The 17,354-nt window shown below is 22.4% G+C and overlaps 5 protein-coding genes across 5 annotated transcripts; 2 read left to right on the plus strand and 3 right to left on the minus strand.

Moving 5' to 3' along the window:
* The first annotated feature begins 607 nt into the window (after window positions 1-607).
* Window positions 608-3,244, plus strand: DICPUDRAFT_91144 (uncharacterized protein). Its single transcript, XM_003283600.1, has 3 exons — window positions 608-698; window positions 1,375-1,550; window positions 1,627-3,244. The coding sequence occupies exons 2-3, from the start codon at window positions 1,527-1,529 to the stop codon at window positions 2,911-2,913; spliced, it is 1,311 nt and encodes a 436-aa protein (XP_003283648.1). The 5' UTR covers window positions 608-698; window positions 1,375-1,526; the 3' UTR covers window positions 2,914-3,244.
* Window positions 3,245-7,167: 3,923 nt separating this feature from the next.
* DICPUDRAFT_74626 (uncharacterized protein) lies at window positions 7,168-8,772 on the plus strand (the record flags this gene model as incomplete). Its single annotated transcript, XM_003283601.1, has 4 exons — window positions 7,168-7,216; window positions 8,220-8,290; window positions 8,356-8,541; window positions 8,650-8,772. The coding sequence occupies 4 exons, from the start codon at window positions 7,168-7,170 to the stop codon at window positions 8,770-8,772; spliced, it is 429 nt and encodes a 142-aa protein (XP_003283649.1).
* A 698-nt stretch (window positions 8,773-9,470) lies between these two features.
* On the minus strand, window positions 9,471-10,897 carry DICPUDRAFT_26270 (protein serine/threonine kinase; the record flags this gene model as incomplete). Its single annotated transcript, XM_003283623.1, has 5 exons — window positions 9,471-9,639; window positions 9,714-9,862; window positions 9,944-10,517; window positions 10,684-10,713; window positions 10,803-10,897. The coding sequence occupies 5 exons, from the start codon at window positions 10,895-10,897 to the stop codon at window positions 9,471-9,473; spliced, it is 1,017 nt and encodes a 338-aa protein (XP_003283671.1).
* Window positions 10,898-11,332: 435 nt separating this feature from the next.
* DICPUDRAFT_147357 (uncharacterized protein) lies at window positions 11,333-14,292 on the minus strand (the record flags this gene model as incomplete). The annotated part of the gene is made up of 5 exons (XM_003283624.1): window positions 11,333-12,529; window positions 12,596-12,735; window positions 12,815-13,037; window positions 13,103-13,843; window positions 13,921-14,292. The coding sequence occupies 5 exons, from the start codon at window positions 14,290-14,292 to the stop codon at window positions 11,333-11,335; spliced, it is 2,673 nt and encodes an 890-aa protein (XP_003283672.1).
* A 401-nt stretch (window positions 14,293-14,693) lies between these two features.
* DICPUDRAFT_147358 (uncharacterized protein) lies at window positions 14,694-16,731 on the minus strand (the record flags this gene model as incomplete). The annotated part of the gene is made up of 2 exons (XM_003283625.1): window positions 14,694-15,761; window positions 15,826-16,731. The coding sequence occupies 2 exons, from the start codon at window positions 16,729-16,731 to the stop codon at window positions 14,694-14,696; spliced, it is 1,974 nt and encodes a 657-aa protein (XP_003283673.1).
* Between the last annotated feature and the right edge of the window lie 623 nt (window positions 16,732-17,354).

The following is a 17,354-nucleotide window of genomic DNA, read 5'->3' on the forward strand; positions in this document are numbered from 1 at the left end:
AATTTTATTTTTTATAATTTTTATAAATATTATTATAGTTATTATTACTTTTAAATTAAAGATAATTAATAACAAATTAAATAATTGATAAAAATAATAATATTTTTTTTTAAAATCAGTTTAATAAATTTGTATGTAAAAATTTCTATTTAATTATTTTTTCGAATTAATGTGTTAGTTTTAGGGGGGGGCAAAGGGGTAGTGTGATATTAAAAATGATGGGGGTAGAGTTTGTAGTTTATAAAAATATTTTAAAAATACATTTTTTTTTTTTTATCTCACATATCCAACACATTAGTCGTCTTTTTTTTAATGTGATAAGTGTTTGTGTGTTATTATAATAAATCGATTCATCATATAATAAGAAAAAAAAAAAAAATTAATCAAATGCAAAAACATTAGAATCTTCATTTTACTCAATTTTTTTTTTTTTATTGTTATAATTTATTATTATAATCAAATAAAATTTTTTCACTTTAGTTTAAAAAATAACAATATTTTTTTTATTTTTTATTTTATATTAAATTATTAAATATTTTTTTTCTTTTTTTTTTTTTTTCTATTTTTTTAATAACTTTGTAAAAAAATAATAATAAAATCAAATAATAATAATAATAATAATAATCATAATCATAAATAAAATATATGTTATAAAATATATTTTTTAATTAATTAATATATTTAATAAATATATAAAAGTTGGTATTATATATTAATATATTAATAAAAATAGTATAGTAATAATAAAAGAATAGAGGATAAATATTTGTTTCGGTATTTTTGTTCTTTTTTTCACTAAAATTTAATTAAAATTTAAATATAGGTAAATTTTTTTTCATTTTTTTTATTTTGTTTATTTTATTTTTTTTAAAAAAAAGATATTAAAATACTTTAATATTAAAATCAACAGGTTTAAATAAAAAAAATCAATATTATCAGTAAATACCATTCTACCAATACAGTAATAACATATTTATAAAAATTATATGTAATAAATGATTTTTCAATTTTGAAAATAATTATTTAGTTATTAAGTTTTGTTGTGTTGTGTTGTTTTCGAAATTCTAAAATTCACCATATTTATAAATTATCACTTTTTTTTTTTATTTAATTATTTTAAAATTAAATTAATTTGGTGTGTTGTGTTTTTTTTTTTTTTTTTTTTTTTTTGGTTTTTTTTATATGTGTTAATGTGTTTGTTTTTAATTAATAGATAGATTTTTATATTTAATATACGTTTTTCTCTTTTCCTTTTTTCCTTCTAACTTTTACCTTTTAAATAGTATTTTTTATAATATTAATAATAAAACATAAAAATATATTAAGGTTCAAATTATTATTTTACTAATGGAAATTTTTTAAATAAATTTATAGTAGTTACTTTATATTAGTCCTTTTTACTTTTTTTTTTTTTTTTTTTTTAATTGATATCAATTTAAAACAAACAAATATATTTAGTCAAAAACAAATAAAAAATAATAATCATACAATATTTATTTATTTAGTAAATTAAAAAAAAATAAAAAATGTTTAATATCAATCCATATAAAGTAAGTGATTAGTTTTTTATATATAGAATATCAATATTTATCTTTAAATAACTTATTAATTTTTTTGCTTAACTAGAAAAAATCAACAAAACCAACAAATACACCAACATCATCATCAACATCATCATCGGCCTCATCCCCAAAATCATCATCAAAAGATAAAGATAAGAAAAAGAAATCATTTTTAAAGGATGATGGAGGTGTCAATGCTTCACCATGTAAAACTGAAAATAGTTTATCACTAACATCCTTATCAGAGATTACACACTCACTTTCAAATACACATACACAAACACCAACCGATACAAGTTTAACAGCAGAGGATGTCAGTGAAGTTGGTGATGATTATGATCCATTCCTTTCGATTTTAGAGGAACCAATTGACCAACAATCAAGTAATATAGAAAAAGAAACCACCGAAGAGCTTCAAGAGATGTTGGCAGTACTTAAAGGTGTACAAAACGAATGTAATGTTTTATTATTAGGTAGAACAGGTGTTGGTAAATCATCAACACTTAATACTGTCTTTGGTATCGATATTCCAGTTCATTCATCAGAATCATGCACCCAAGATCCATTCACTTATAGCAGAGTTGTAAATGGTTTCAAATTAAATATTATTGACACCCCAGGTTTTTTAGATTCTCAAGGTGAGTTAGTAGATTCAAACAATATGATTAAAATTCAACGTTATCTCTCTGGCAAAACTATTCACTGCGTTTTATTTGTTGAAAAATTCACCGAAACCCGTTTCGATGGTGCTCATCAATTGGTAATTAATCAATTCACAGAGAAATTAGGACCACAATTATGGAGAAATGCTGCTGTCGTTTTAACCTATGCAAATTCAGTACTCCCAGATTCATGTTATGATGGCTTTGATGAAGAGGATGAAATTGGACCATGGAAAAAACACTTTGATGCAAGAGCTCTTCAATTTAGAAAATTCTTTTCTGGTATTTTAGCTCAATTACCCCAAGATGACTATCCACCAAAACATATTCCAGTCTATGCTATGGAAAACTCTCGTAGATGCAGAAGAAACGATCAAGGTCAAAGAATTTTAGTTGACGGCACTCCATGTCTCCATTTGCTTATTAGTGGACTCTTAAAAATGGTCGATCCTAAAACTGCTTTCCTCTTTATGGGCCATCTTAGAGCTAAAAACAAACCAGGAAGAGGTCATCGTGGTGATCAGAATGATAGAGAGCGTTCAATTCTCGATAATATTACCGAAATTCTTAAATTATTTGTAGTTCCACCATTTGATCAATTGGGTAAAGGTACTGTTGCCTTAGCACTTGAAAATTGGGGTAAAAAATTGGATAAAATAGGTAATTTACCTAATTTACTTAAAATTTAAATATAACAATAAAATAATAATAACAAACATAATAACAATAACAATGGTTCAATCAATAATACAATCAATTTTTAGAGTTTCATTCTTTATTATAACATTTAAAAATTATATAATTTATAATTTAGTAATTTAAAAAAAAATACAAAAAAAATACAAAAAAAATACAAAAAAAAAATACAAAAAAAAAAAATTCATGTATAATTATATTATAAATATATAATTATATTATAATATATAATTTCTTTTCATTTTATAGTTAATACTTTTTTATTTTTTTTTTATTTAAAAAAAAAAAAACATGTGTATAAATAAAATTTAATATTTAAATATTAAAAATAAATATATTTATCTTTAATTATCTTTTTATTTTTTTTTTTTCGCAACTTTAATATATATACACCAAAGGTTTTTTTAGAGATTCTAATTTTCGACCAAGGGGTGTTATAGTTCTATATTCGAAAGCAAAAGATTTCTTGCATTTTGAACTTGAAGCGGATCTATAAATAAAAAAAAAGTTAATATTATTTTTTGATATTTATGTTTTTTTTTTTTTGATTTAACAAATAATATTTACCTTAATAAATATAATTTATAAAAAAAATAAAAAAAATAAAATTATTGTAATTATTTATAAACAATAATTATTATTGAAAAAGTAATGGTACAGAGATAATGATACAAAGTAATATTATAATTATAATGGTTTTAATATTATAACTATTATTTAAATAATATTACTATAATTTTTTTTTTTTTTTAATTTCTTTTTACAATTTATTAAATGATGAATAAAATAATTTTTTTTTCAACTATTTATAGTTTTTTTTTTCTATTGTAAAATATTAATTCAAATTTTTAGAATTTTCCAATACCCAAATATCAAAGTATTTGCGCAAGTGTAACTGCACAAATTAATAAAATAATAAAAAAAAGATATTTTCAAAGAATGGATATTATTTTGAGAAGAAATTAGTTTTGATTCTACAGAATCAAGAGTCCAATAGGAAAGAGTGCAAAGTCAATAAACGATCTTTGCAAAATTATAAAATAAATTTTCTACAACTTTTATAAATTTTCAAAATATCTTTTTTTATTTTTTTTTATTTTTTTAATATTTTTTTATCTTTTTTTTTAATAAAAATATACCAGGTTATAATTCTTTCATTAAGTTTATAATAATTGAATATTATTTTAAATATTAATTACATTATAAATATTTTTATAAAAATTTTAATTATAATAATTATGTAATTTTCTCTAATTATATAAGTGAGATATTTAATATCAATAAAAAATAATTTAAAAATAAAATTTAATAAATAAATAAATTGAAAAAACCAATTTTGTGTTTTTATTTTTTTAAATTTAATTTTTTTTTATTATGTATTTTAAAATTAATTGTAGTAAAATCAAAATTTTTAAAATAAACTAACAATATATGATACAAATTTTTAAATAAGACAATCATTTTTTTTAAAGCGCCATATCAATTAAATAATATCTTTATACAATGTTTTGTTTAACAAAAATTAATGTTTTTATTGAACATTGTTTTCCATAAAGTTGTCCTATGTTTTTTTACAAATAATATTTTTTATATTAATAATTGATTAAGTTTTAAAATAAAAAAAATTTACTTGGATTTTTTAAAAAAAAAAACAAGTCATATTGATAATGTATTGTAATATCGTAACAGAATTAAAGAATAAACATTTTATTATTTCTATGTTTAAACATTATCCTCCCTTTTTTTAATTATAATAACAAAATTATGATCCTTTTAAAATATTTTTTTTTTATGTCTTGATTTTTCTTTGTGAAATGCATCTAATGTGATTTTCTTCTGTTTTTTATTTGGGGTTTATTGTTCATTTGAGATTTGATTGGTTTGTTGATGATCTGATTGATCCGGTTGATCTACCTCTTTGAATTGGTTGTGCTTATTGTACTTGTTTGTCTCGGTTATCATGTTGAGTTTTTTGAATTGATTGTACTGAAATGATAGGTTGGTTGGCTCTTGATTTGATTATCTTTGATTTTTTTTTGTTGTATTTTTTTGTTGGATTGAGTTATTAGTTCTACCTTGCCAATAAGGAATGGATATGATGGTATTACCTTTTCCATCCATTACTGTTAAGTATAAGCCTAGGTTTGAATACTTGTGTACCAAAACTTCTATGCCTATTTCATCCAGTTTGTTTGTTGATGTTAATTGTTCTTGTTCCCAACGGATTAGATGGAATTTCTTTCTTTTTGCTCTTGGAATTTTTGGTGAGTCGAGTACGATTCTACCTTTTTTCTGATGATACTAGCTACTTCAGTTTCTTTGGATAGTATGGCCATTCTTTTTTATTATTGCATTCTAGAATATCCTTTTGAGTTGATTTCTTTAAATTGTGTTGTGATGTGAGTTTCGATCAATATTCTTTGTACAATCTTTCACCTACACTTTTTATGTTTTCTAATATGTTTTGGAAGTTTTTGTATGCTAATTTGATATTTTAACTGTATTTATTAGTTGAACTGAGATGATGCTTTTTTGTATTTATTGCTCACCACGAATTTTTGACTTACCCCTTCAATAAGAATGGCGCAAAGGTTAACATGACTTTTATTAATTTATTTTTAAAAGAATTTTTAGTAATTTAATTTTGATTATTTAATTTTTGTTGGGTAATTTTTGTCGAGTAATTTTTGTAATTTAATTTTTATTTGTAATTCATCAATAATATTCTGTAGCTACATTGTGGTGTGTCGCTGACTAGCTTGTGTTGTGGTTTCTCATATATTCTATAAATATTTTGAGATGATGCTCCAGGTAGGTTTAGTTCCAAAAAAACCATCAAAAAGACAGCTTAGCGAAGTGGTCTAACGCGTCTGACTTGAAATCAGATCTCCTCGGAGGCGCAGGTTCGAACCCTGCAGCTGTCGATACTTTTTATTAGATCTTTCTTCCCAGTGATTATATGAGGTTTTTAGAATCACACATTTAATTCTAAAATGCATATGAATACAAGTTAAAATTTTTATTAATTATTTATATTTCCTATTACATACAAAATCCCAGAAGGTCGCAAATCCGATGGAGAAATAAATATGGATTACAACAACACCAGATTCCACAAATCACACTTCCAATGGAACTATAAAGCAATAGATTTCGACTTAACTAGATGTTTCGCTTATAGAAATGCCATAGCCCTGGTATTTCATCATGTTTGGATTTGGTTATGTAAAGAATTATATGACGATCAAGAAAATACAATAAAAGAACTCGATTATAAGAATCTAAACTCAAAATGGACTAAACTAGCTACTTTAGAATACTTAAAAGGTTTAAAAAACATCAAGGAAAGACACGCTAAACAACCACAAACAATTAGCAACATCAATGAAGAATATAGAAAATTCAAAAGAAAAATAGCAAGAGCATACTTCATCAGCATCAAATCTTTACCAAATATCAACAGTTTAGAATATTTTCTTTAAATACTTTATAAAAAACATTAAATAAAATTTTACTGATTAATTAAAAGCATTGCTTTTTATTATCTTCACTTTTTAAAAAAAAAAAAAAAAAAAAAAAAAAAAAAGAATACATTACAGAAACCCTGTCTCGCAGGTTTTCATTACCGCTACCGAATTTTTATCTGTTTATTTATGTGCAGATCTATATTATTGAAAAGGAAAGAAATGATGTTAAAATTTACCGGCACAAAAACAGATAAATTTTTTATTTTCTGTTTTAAAAATAATAATAAATATAAAAGTTTTAATATTTAAACTCTTTTTTTATTTTATTTTATATAATTATCAAAAACCATTTTGATAATGAAATCATATGGTTTATTATCAATTATTTTTGTACTTTTTTTTTCAAGTATTTTAATTTTACAAGTTGTGAAGGAGATTTCATTGACTGCATTCTAACCAATATGCAGGATGTCAATTAAGCCATGGTCAATTTTGCCGAGAAACATATACAGATTGTAAAAGTAAATGTTGATCCTAATCAACATATGTTATACTGGGAGATTACAAAGGCTTCTTATGATTAAGATTAAAAAATAAATAAAAAAAAATTTGCATGTTTTTTAATAATATAAAATTCAATTAATTTATTTAAACAACTTTTGTTTTTATTTTTTTCTTCGTCTGTAACATTTGTCTATATAAATCGGGTATAGTATTTGAATTTAAGATCGTCCCTGTGTTTTTATCGTGGTGTATATGATAACGAATTGACCAGCTATAATGATATTATTCCCACTTAAATATAATTGTGGAATTGGAGGATCGGAGGGTCATAATCATAAATATTTTTGCGAATATTACTATCACCATATTGATTATACTTTGAACATTTTTTATCTCTATCCATAGTTGTATTTTTATACAATTATTATGCTTTTTGTTTATTTATTTATTTATTTATTTATTTATTTATTTAATCATTTAATTCATGCCTCTTTCTAGCATCTCTTCTTTTTGATAGAAGTGTCTGTTTAGCCTTAACATTTATTGTTGGGTTCTATTTTGCTTTTTCACTGAATAATGAACCACTCCATCTGAATCATAAACTGATGTATCAAAATGTTGTTTCGACAATTTGGTTTTATCTATTGAAATTTACATCTAATTTAATTTCTAATTCTTCATTTGGGCCGCAATTTTATTGAAAAACGTTTGTCTCATTGTTGATGACCGATCAGTCATTAAAATTTGAACCAGATAATCAAATTTTATGACAGTTAAACATTATTTATGGTTTGTTTTTAAATGATGGGTTTTTTATTTTTTTTAAATAAATAATTAATTTATTTAGGTAAATTTTTATTTATACTTTTTTATTTTTAATATTTTTAATAAGTTATAAAATATAACAAATAACACAAAGTTTATTTACCAGAGGACATAATTTAAATTATTAAAATTAAAATTACCAGAAAAAAAAATTTTAATTTTATTTTAAAAGTTTTTTTTTTTTTTAAAAATAATTTAAATTATTAAATTATTTTTACAACAGAAATTTTTATATTATAAATATTTATTTTCCACACAACTTTATTTAAAAATAAAATCATAACTAGACCACATATTTCATTTAAATACAGAATGGATAATAGGTACACACCAATTAATTTACTCAAAATTATAATACCCATACTATGGAGTGTTTGTATAAAAATCATTATTAATTCAAAATAAATAAATAACAAAAACTAATATATTTTTTTTTTCTAAATAATTTTATTATAAAATTTAGATTATTTGTTTATTTTTTTTTATATATTATTTGATAAAAGATAAAAACCAAATTTTATTTGCACCATTTATTTCATTTTTAGCATCACTATTTTTTATTTATGATATATGGGTAAGTTAAAAAAAAAAAAATTAAAAATATAAACAATATTTACTAACAAATATTCAATTATATAGAACTTCTATTTACCAAACTCTATTGGATATTCCAGGGTAAACCCTTCATCAAAATCATTTGTTAATTTAAAGTTAGTTATTTGTTTTGTTTTATTTACTCTCAGTTGTACATCAATTGTGTTATCTTTTAATTTAACTTTTAACGATGTAACTATTTGGAATTTTTTAAATATTATTTTTGGAATCGTAAGTAGAACTATATTTATCAATCAAAAAAAAAAAAAAAACAACACAAAAAACTAAAAAAAAAAAAAAAAACACTTACTGACTAAACACAAAATTTTTAAACTTTAGATTTGGGCAATGCTAACGGTTAAGTATCAAAAATATAATGAACAAAATACAAATGAAAGAGATTTCAAAGAATTAAATCAGCTAACAGTTGATGATAAAGAAATGATTGAAGGTGATGTTTAAAACTTTTTTTAAAATAATAAAAAAAAAAAAAAAAAAATTAATCAATCGAAAGGGTGCAGATACAAAATCATAATAATCATAATAAATAATAATAATAATAATAAAAAATCAATTAAAAAAAACATATAAATAAATTTCAAAAATTAATAATTTAATATTTTATTTAAAAAAAAAAAATGCTTATTAGTAAGTGTAAAACATATATTTAATTTAATTATTTTACCAATTTATTAATTAATTTTAAACTTTTAAAAGAAAACCTAACACAGACTTTAAACAATAAAAAATCAAATACCGCTTTTGTAAATACAGAATCAAATAATAACTACAGTTCAAACTCCAATAGCTCTGCTGACTATGTTATTATTTTTGGGGTAGTATATCCAATTCCTAAACCAGCAAACCTTAAGCCTGCCCAACCAGCCCCCAGATAGGCTTCCCCTCAGAAAATAAAGTGTTTTTAGTCAACAATAATCTATCAAAACTATTTTAAACTAAAAATATTAAAATAAAACTTTGTATTTTAATTTGTAATTTTATTTAAATAATAAATAAAAAAAAAAAAAGAAAAAAAAAAAAAGCTTGTGTAATAAATAAAAAAGAACATAAATCTGATTTTTTGGGATATAATAATAATTGATTTAATTAAATTTTTTTTGGTTTTTTTTTGTTATTTTTTAAAAGTTTGTTATTGGTTTTTAATGTGATAATAATGGTTTAAAATATGGATGATCTAAAGCCTCTCTTGTTGTTAATCTTTCAGCTGGATCATAACGTAATAATTTTTCTAAAAAGTCAATGGCTTCTGGGACTGCAAGATGTTGATTTTCTTTTGTAATAAATCTACCCCATGGTTTCTTTGGATGTCTATAATTGTAAAATAATGAAAATTAATATATTTCTTTACTTTTTTTTTGTTTGTAATTGTTTTTTTAACTTACTTTCCGATGATACTAAGAATAGTGTGATCAACAACAATACCGTATTTCTCTAAATAAGAATAAAATTCTTCAGTACCTAATACTTTAACAATCTTTACTAATTGATCAATATTATCATGACCATGGAAAAATGGATCTTTTTGGAAAAGCTAAAATTATAAATCGAAAAAAAATGATTAATATAAGAAAACAATAAGGTTTATATATATATAAAATTGTTAATACACTACCATGCCGGCAAACATACAACCAAGACTCCACATATCTAAACTATAATCATAATCTTCCATATCGACTAAAAGTTCTGGTCCTTTGTATGGACGAGAAGCAACTCTAACATTATAATCTTGATTTGGGTGATAAAATTCGGCAAGACCCCAATCAATAAGATATAATTTTCTCTTTTGATGATCAATCATAACATTGCTTGGTTTAACATCTCTGTGCATAATACCATTTGAATGACAAAAATCGAGGGCATATAATAATTCTCTAATGTAAAATCTAACATCGAAATCAGTAAGAGTTGGTGAAAGATGTTTGAAATCTGTATTGTTAATATAGTCGAAAATTAAACTTGGTGTTTTTGATTGTGGATCTCTAACAACATCCAATAATGTAATAATATTTGGGCCACCACAAAGATTTTGAAGGATTTTAATTTCTCTCTTGATTTTCTTCTTCTTTACTGGTTTTAAAACTTTAATTACACATTTTTCGTTATTTTTGATGTTGGTTCCTTCGAATACTTCAGAGTATTTTCCTCTTCCGATTTTTCTAATAATTTCATAATCATCTTGGGTTCTATTTTAATAATGTAGTTTTTTTTTTTTTTTTTTTTTATTTTTAATTTAAATAAAAAAGAAATATTAGTATTTATTATATTTTAACCTTTATTTTGTATACTGTATATTTAAAATAATATAATATACTTTTGTTATTATAAATTATTTAGTTTTATTATACATACTCCCATTTAACGTTTAAAGCTTCATAGTTCCTGTGTTAGTATAAAGTATAATTATATTGTTAGTAGTCTGGTTATTAAACACCTATTCATTTATTGTCCTAATATCCTATAATGCATACCAATATTCCTTTGGTTTATGAAGATTGACATCGCAATAAATTCTTGCTTTATTTCTAAAAATACGATTTTTGTTCTTCTTGCTTGAGTGATTCATTTGTATATGTACTTTTTTTTGATAGGTATTTGTTTGTACTATTTTTAAATACAACCAAAACACACAGTATCAAATATAACAAAAAAAAAAAGAAAAAAAGAAAAAATAATTTAAAAAAAAAAATTCTAAAAAAATTTTAAAAAAATTTTAAAAAAAAATAAAATTTAAAAAAAAAAAAAAAACGAAAAAAAAAATAAAAAAAAAAATAAATAAATAAATTAAATATTATTTGTTTCAGTTACTTAAATTGTTATTAAAATTTTATTTTGAAATCAAATAAAAAATTAAACAAACAACTAAAAAAATTATCTTTAAAAAAAAAAAAGAAACCCCCCCAAAAAAAAAAAAAAAAAAAATTTAACATATGAAAAAAAAAAAAAAAAAAAAACATATTTATTTTTAGCCGATAAGAATTATTTCTATTATTATTATAATTTATTGTTGCTGTTGTTGTTGTTGTTGCTTATTTTGTCTTGCGCTTTGAATGATTCTTAAATTTTCTTGATACAATTCTTCAAAAAGTTCTAATTCTTCTTCGGGTAATTGATTCATAACATATGGTGGCAATTCAACTAAATATCTACTTGGGTCAGAAGAAACACTCATCATCATAGCGGTCGAGCTTGTGGTTAAAGATAAGCTTTGACTTTCTTTAAGCTTGTCGATTTCGTCTAAAAGGGTTCGTTTGATTTCTTCATCCTTTAACATCATTTCATTTAATGTTTGAATATCCCTAAATTGAGCCTCAATCTTTAATTTTAGTTCTTTATTTTCGTGTGATAATAATCTAAATGTTGATATTAATTCGTTGTTTTGTTTGTCATATGCTTTTAATTTCTCCAATAATAAAAGTTTTTTCTCTTTTTCATTTTGTAATTCTTTTGATAACTCCATATTTAAAGTTTCATAAAATTTATAATCATGTTCGTCTTGAACCTGGATTGATTGCTGTTGTTGTTTTTGTTGATTGGATGGTATTTTTGTGTTGAGGTTATTTTGCTTTTCTAATTGTTGATTCTTTAACTCTAATTCTTTAATATATTCAATAAGACCACCCAATTTTGAATTTAAAACATTTGATATTTCATCTTGAATATCCTTCATTATAATATTATTACTAAAATTATTATTTGTATTTAAATTTAAACTTTCTATATTATTGGTCACATCAGTTACTATTGATGGGGTCGGTGGTGTAACTTGTTGAACAGAATTGGCTGGTGGTGAAATAACCTGTGGTTGTTGTTGTTGTTGCTGTTGATTAATTGGTTGTAAATCTGGTTCAATTTTAAAGTTTTTGGATTTTAACTTATCTACAAATGGTGATGATGGTGAGTTTTGGTTATTTGTCATTAACGATTTTAATTTTGAATTTGGGGTTGATGGACTATCTTCAACTGAACCATTATTATTACTGTTATTATTTATTGTAAAGCCATCTGATCTTTTAGCTTTTGCCCAATGAGTTGAAGGGGCAGAGTTTTCTTTCATTGTGTGTTTAATTTGTTGAATTTTAGAGTCATCTAAATGTAATAATAATGGTAATACCTCTTTTTCACCAACAACTGTACCAATAGTGCCAATAGTCAACATTGAAATTTCTCTATTTTCTTTAACTGGATCTTCAATATTCTAATAAAGAGTATTAGTTAATAAGGGTTACATACTTGTGTAAAAATTTTAAAAGAATAAACTTACCAAAGATAAAGCATTAACAATTAAGGAAATATCATTTTTAAAATTTGATAAATTTGATGCCATTATTAATCTTCTAAGCCACAACATAACTTCATACTTTAATTTCGAATCTTTGCTATTTAATAAAATTTCAACAATAACTATAAATGAAAAAGAAAATTATTAATATTACAATGTTTATTATTGCTATTATTATCCTTATTATTATGATATATTTACAATCTAAAACTTCACCAATTTTTAATGTTCTTTCCATTATTGTATTTAAACAAGCATGAATTGAGTCACTAAGCAATGGTCTAACTTCTTTGAAACTATCCAACATAATTGGGACTAATGAAATAATATGGTTAAATAATAACTCTCTAGTGAGTTTTTTAACTAATAATTCTGTGGCATTTATTGTTGTTAAAATTACAAAAATATTTGTATCGCCAAGAAGCTAAAAAAATTTAAATATTAATATGATTATCCTATTATTAGTATTTTTATTATATAAATATTTACCTTTGCCATTGTATAGGAAATTTTTGAATAATCTTGGTCTGAAAGATGTGCTATTTTTTCATGTGATATTAATGGAATAAATACATCGGTTATACCTTGTTTTCTAACTGTCCAAGAAGAATCTTCAGAAAGCTTATAAAATTCATAAAGTCTACAATGGATTTCATCTTGATCACCATAAGATGGGGACGACGATAATGAACTATTGGTTGAATGTGATGGTGATGATGCCCCTGGTGGTGTAGTTGAAACACTACTTTTATTACTATTACTACCATTATTATTTTGACTATTTACAATTGGTATTGAAGTAGTGGTTTGTTGTTGCTGTTGTTGCTGTTGTTGAGCTTGTTGTTGAGCTTGTTGTTGAGCTAATTGTTGCTTAGTTTGTTTTTGATTTGCTGTTGATCTATAAAGTCTTAAATTCTGAGATTGTGGTGGTTGTTGATTTTTTAAAGATTGAATTGAACTTTCAAACTCTTTAAATTGTGCAGGTCTTAATGTTTTTAAATGACTTACTAATGGATCACCTAACCAAATATATAACTGTACTGAAAGATTTAATGCCTCACTTCTTACATCTTTTGATTGGTTTTCAAAAAATGGTATCAAGTCCTTTAAAATCATATCCACTGGTACATTTGTGGTACCAAATTGTTTAATAATTTCTTTTATTGTATATACGATTGCTGTTGTAATTTTTGGTGATTTACTATTTGATAAATTCTCATATAAATATTGCTGTATAAAAAATGAAAAAAGAGATTTATTAGTAAACCACGATTTATGCCCATATATATTAAAATGAGTTTACTTACAATAACTATATATGGTCCTATAATTTCAACTAATAATAATAAACAGTCAATTGCCTTTAGTTTAATTGAATCTCTTGCATTAAAACAATTTTCGACTATCGATTGAATTAAATCTGAATAAAATGACATTGGTGTATTTTGCGCATATACGAAAGCCGCTTTATCTAAAAATACAAATAATACCTGTAATGCCTTCTCTTTATTTGCAGGTTGTGGATCCACTAGTAATATCTTTTCAAATGCTGACGAATATTTACTAAATTCGTTAGAATTGCAATCTTGTATTGAATTGAATAGATTTAACATTTCCTCATATCCATTTAATCTATCTTTAAATTCTTTTGATTTGATTTTATTACCAATTGCCGACATTTTTTTTTTTTTATGTGATTGATTATTATTGATTTATTGTTTACATAAACTGTGAATGTGTGTTTTTAAGTTTATTGGGTGTTTATATCTATTTGTGAAATTTTAAATAAACAATATTTTAAATAAAACTAATTAAAATAGATAGAATGTGATTTTTAATACTATACAATTAAGAATAAATAAATAATATATAAAAGATAAATCTTTTTTTATTTTGCCAAGGTTATATATAAACAATGAAAAAAATTAAAAAAAAAAAAAAAAGAAAAAATTTTTAAAAAAAATTAAAAAAATATTTATAAAAAAAAGATTTTTTTGTTTGTTTTATAAAAAAAAAAAAAAAAAAAAAAAAATAAAAATAAAAAAAAAGATATAATTTATAAACAAATTTATTGAATATTTCAACCAATTATCGTTTTTTGCTTTTTGTTTTGATTATTATTACTATTATTAATATTGATAAAATTATTATTAGTATTAATATTGTTATTATCAACTATTATTTTTTTAAATAAAACCATTAATGCAACACCAGTTACGGATAATAAAACTACAATTAAGATGCCATGTATTAAATAATTAGAGTCATCGGAATCTTCAAAATCCTCATATTCTTCTTGATCATTAAATTCGATATCACCATAATAAAACTGTTCAGAGTTTTTAGAGTTTCGAATTTTTTGATTTTTTAATGATTGCTTTAAGAGTTTGGAAGCGGCAGAGGTGGTGCTAAAATTAAAAGTATCTTCAAGAATTGATGTTGAACGGAATAAAGTTGGTAATGGACGTTGAACAAATGATACGTCGAGTGTGATATTACGTTTGGATGTGGGGCTAACAATAATACGACTTTTTAAGTAATGATTTAAATGAGATGATGCCTCAGTTAAATCGGTGACCATCGATGGTATAGGGTGATATTGAACACATGGAGCAATATCGTCATCTGAGCATTGTTTGATGTAGAATCGGTCGTTAGCTGGTAAGAGATGTGAGTAGTCGTACCAACAATGTGGGAACAAAACTGAACTTGTGCTACCATTTCCATAATGATCTCTCTTGAAAGTTGACTCACCATTAATATGACTAAACAATGTTAATCTGAACACTATACTATTTCTTCTTGATTCATTACATTTACCAGTACGTTTCGATCCAATTTCACGCATTCCACACATCCATTCCGATAATAATTTTTCTATGGAGTTATAATTTCTATTCTTTTCTAAATAATTTGTAATACGGTCAATTTGTGTTGATTTAAATATAAACCCATTTAACCCAACTGATGTTTTTATAAGATCCCATTTTCTATTATACAAGTTACTCTTTTTTATTAAATATGGTAGTACTGATATAGCTTTACTACATAATGGGAAATCGTCCTCCATAACCAATATAAAATCTACATTTGTTTTATTATTTACAATTTTTAGCATATTTGAAACATCTAAATTCTTTTGTTTCATCTATAAAAAAAAAACAATATTAATATGTTTAATAATAACATTACGATAATTCTTTTTTACTTACTTTTTTTGTTACTATATTATTATTATTATTATTATTATTGTTATTATTATTATTATTATTATTATTATTATTATTATTATTATTATTATTATTATTATTATTATTATTATCATCTTCAATAACTCTTGAAGGATTATCTATAAATGAAAATACATTTGTGTATTTATATTTATAATGTTCTTTTAGTTTATAAAATATGGAATGATTACCAGGACTATTATTAAACACTATAACTTTAATTTCCAAACCAGACAACGGTGAATTCTCTTTTGATTGCTCCTCAAAGCTTGAAATTATGGCGGATAAATGATCCTTTTCTCTTGGTAATGTTGGTATTGAAATTACCAACTTTAATTTTTTATTTAAATTATTTTGACTATTAAAATTGCTGACAATTAAATTATTTTTTAACTCTTCATATTCTTCATCTTCAAATTCAAACTCGTCAAATGAATCTATTGAATCTTCTATATTATTTTCTTCGTTATTATTATTATTATTATTAATTGGTTTTCTTGTTATTGGTTGTCTTGCTGTTGGTCTATCTTTATTTTTACTATTTGATAATATTCTGTCATTAATTAATAATTTACCATGACGCATATTTGAAAATCTTACAAAATTTGTGTTTAATTGCAATAAATCATCCTCTTCCATATCTTCCTCAATTTCTTCACCATCGTCGTCTGGGAATAAATTTACACCACCCCATCTACTTGTTTTATATCTACCTCCACCTTTTAAATCACTACTATATATCGTTCTTAATTGTTTATTTTTAAACGCTTGGACATCTATAGAATATTGTTTTACTACATAATTTAATACTAGTATATTGAATGTTAATAATATTAAAAATATACAAAATAAAATTTTAAAATTTTTTCTTAAAATTTTTAAAGACATGTTTATATTTTATAATATTTTGTGATTTATTTTTATTAAAAAAAAATTATTTTTTAAATTATTATTAATTATAATATGTTTTTTTTTTTTTTATAAAATATCCTGTTATTTATATTTTATTCTTTTTATTCTCTTTTTATCATTTATTCTAATTATATTATTAATGCCTATGTGGTCGTTTTTATTTCAGTGTGTCTGTTTTTTATTATGTTTTATTGATCAAAAACAAAAAAAAAAAATAAAAAAATAAAAAAATTTTAAAAAAAAAAAAATAAAAAATAAAAATCTTTTTTTTATTTATTATTTTTTTTATTTTTTGGTTTTATCATAAAAAAAAAACTTTTTTGTAAAAAAAAACTATACATACTAAATTTAACCAACAAAGAGATAGAAAATGAAGTGAAATAATAATAATTAATAAAAATAAAAACAATAAAAACAATAACTATAGAAAAAATAATAATTATAAAAAAAAAAAAAAATTTGATTTAAAAAATGATAATGAAGTAAAATAAATGATAAAAAATATATATAAATAAATAAATTATAAATAATAATAATTTTAATAAATATATTTTTATAGAAAGAATATATACTATTATTATTATTATTATTATTATTAT

This window comes from Dictyostelium purpureum, assembly GCF_000190715.1.
Source record: "Dictyostelium purpureum unplaced genomic scaffold DICPUscaffold_11, whole genome shotgun sequence".
NCBI classification, from domain to species: Eukaryota; Evosea; class Eumycetozoa; order Dictyosteliales; family Dictyosteliaceae; genus Dictyostelium; species Dictyostelium purpureum.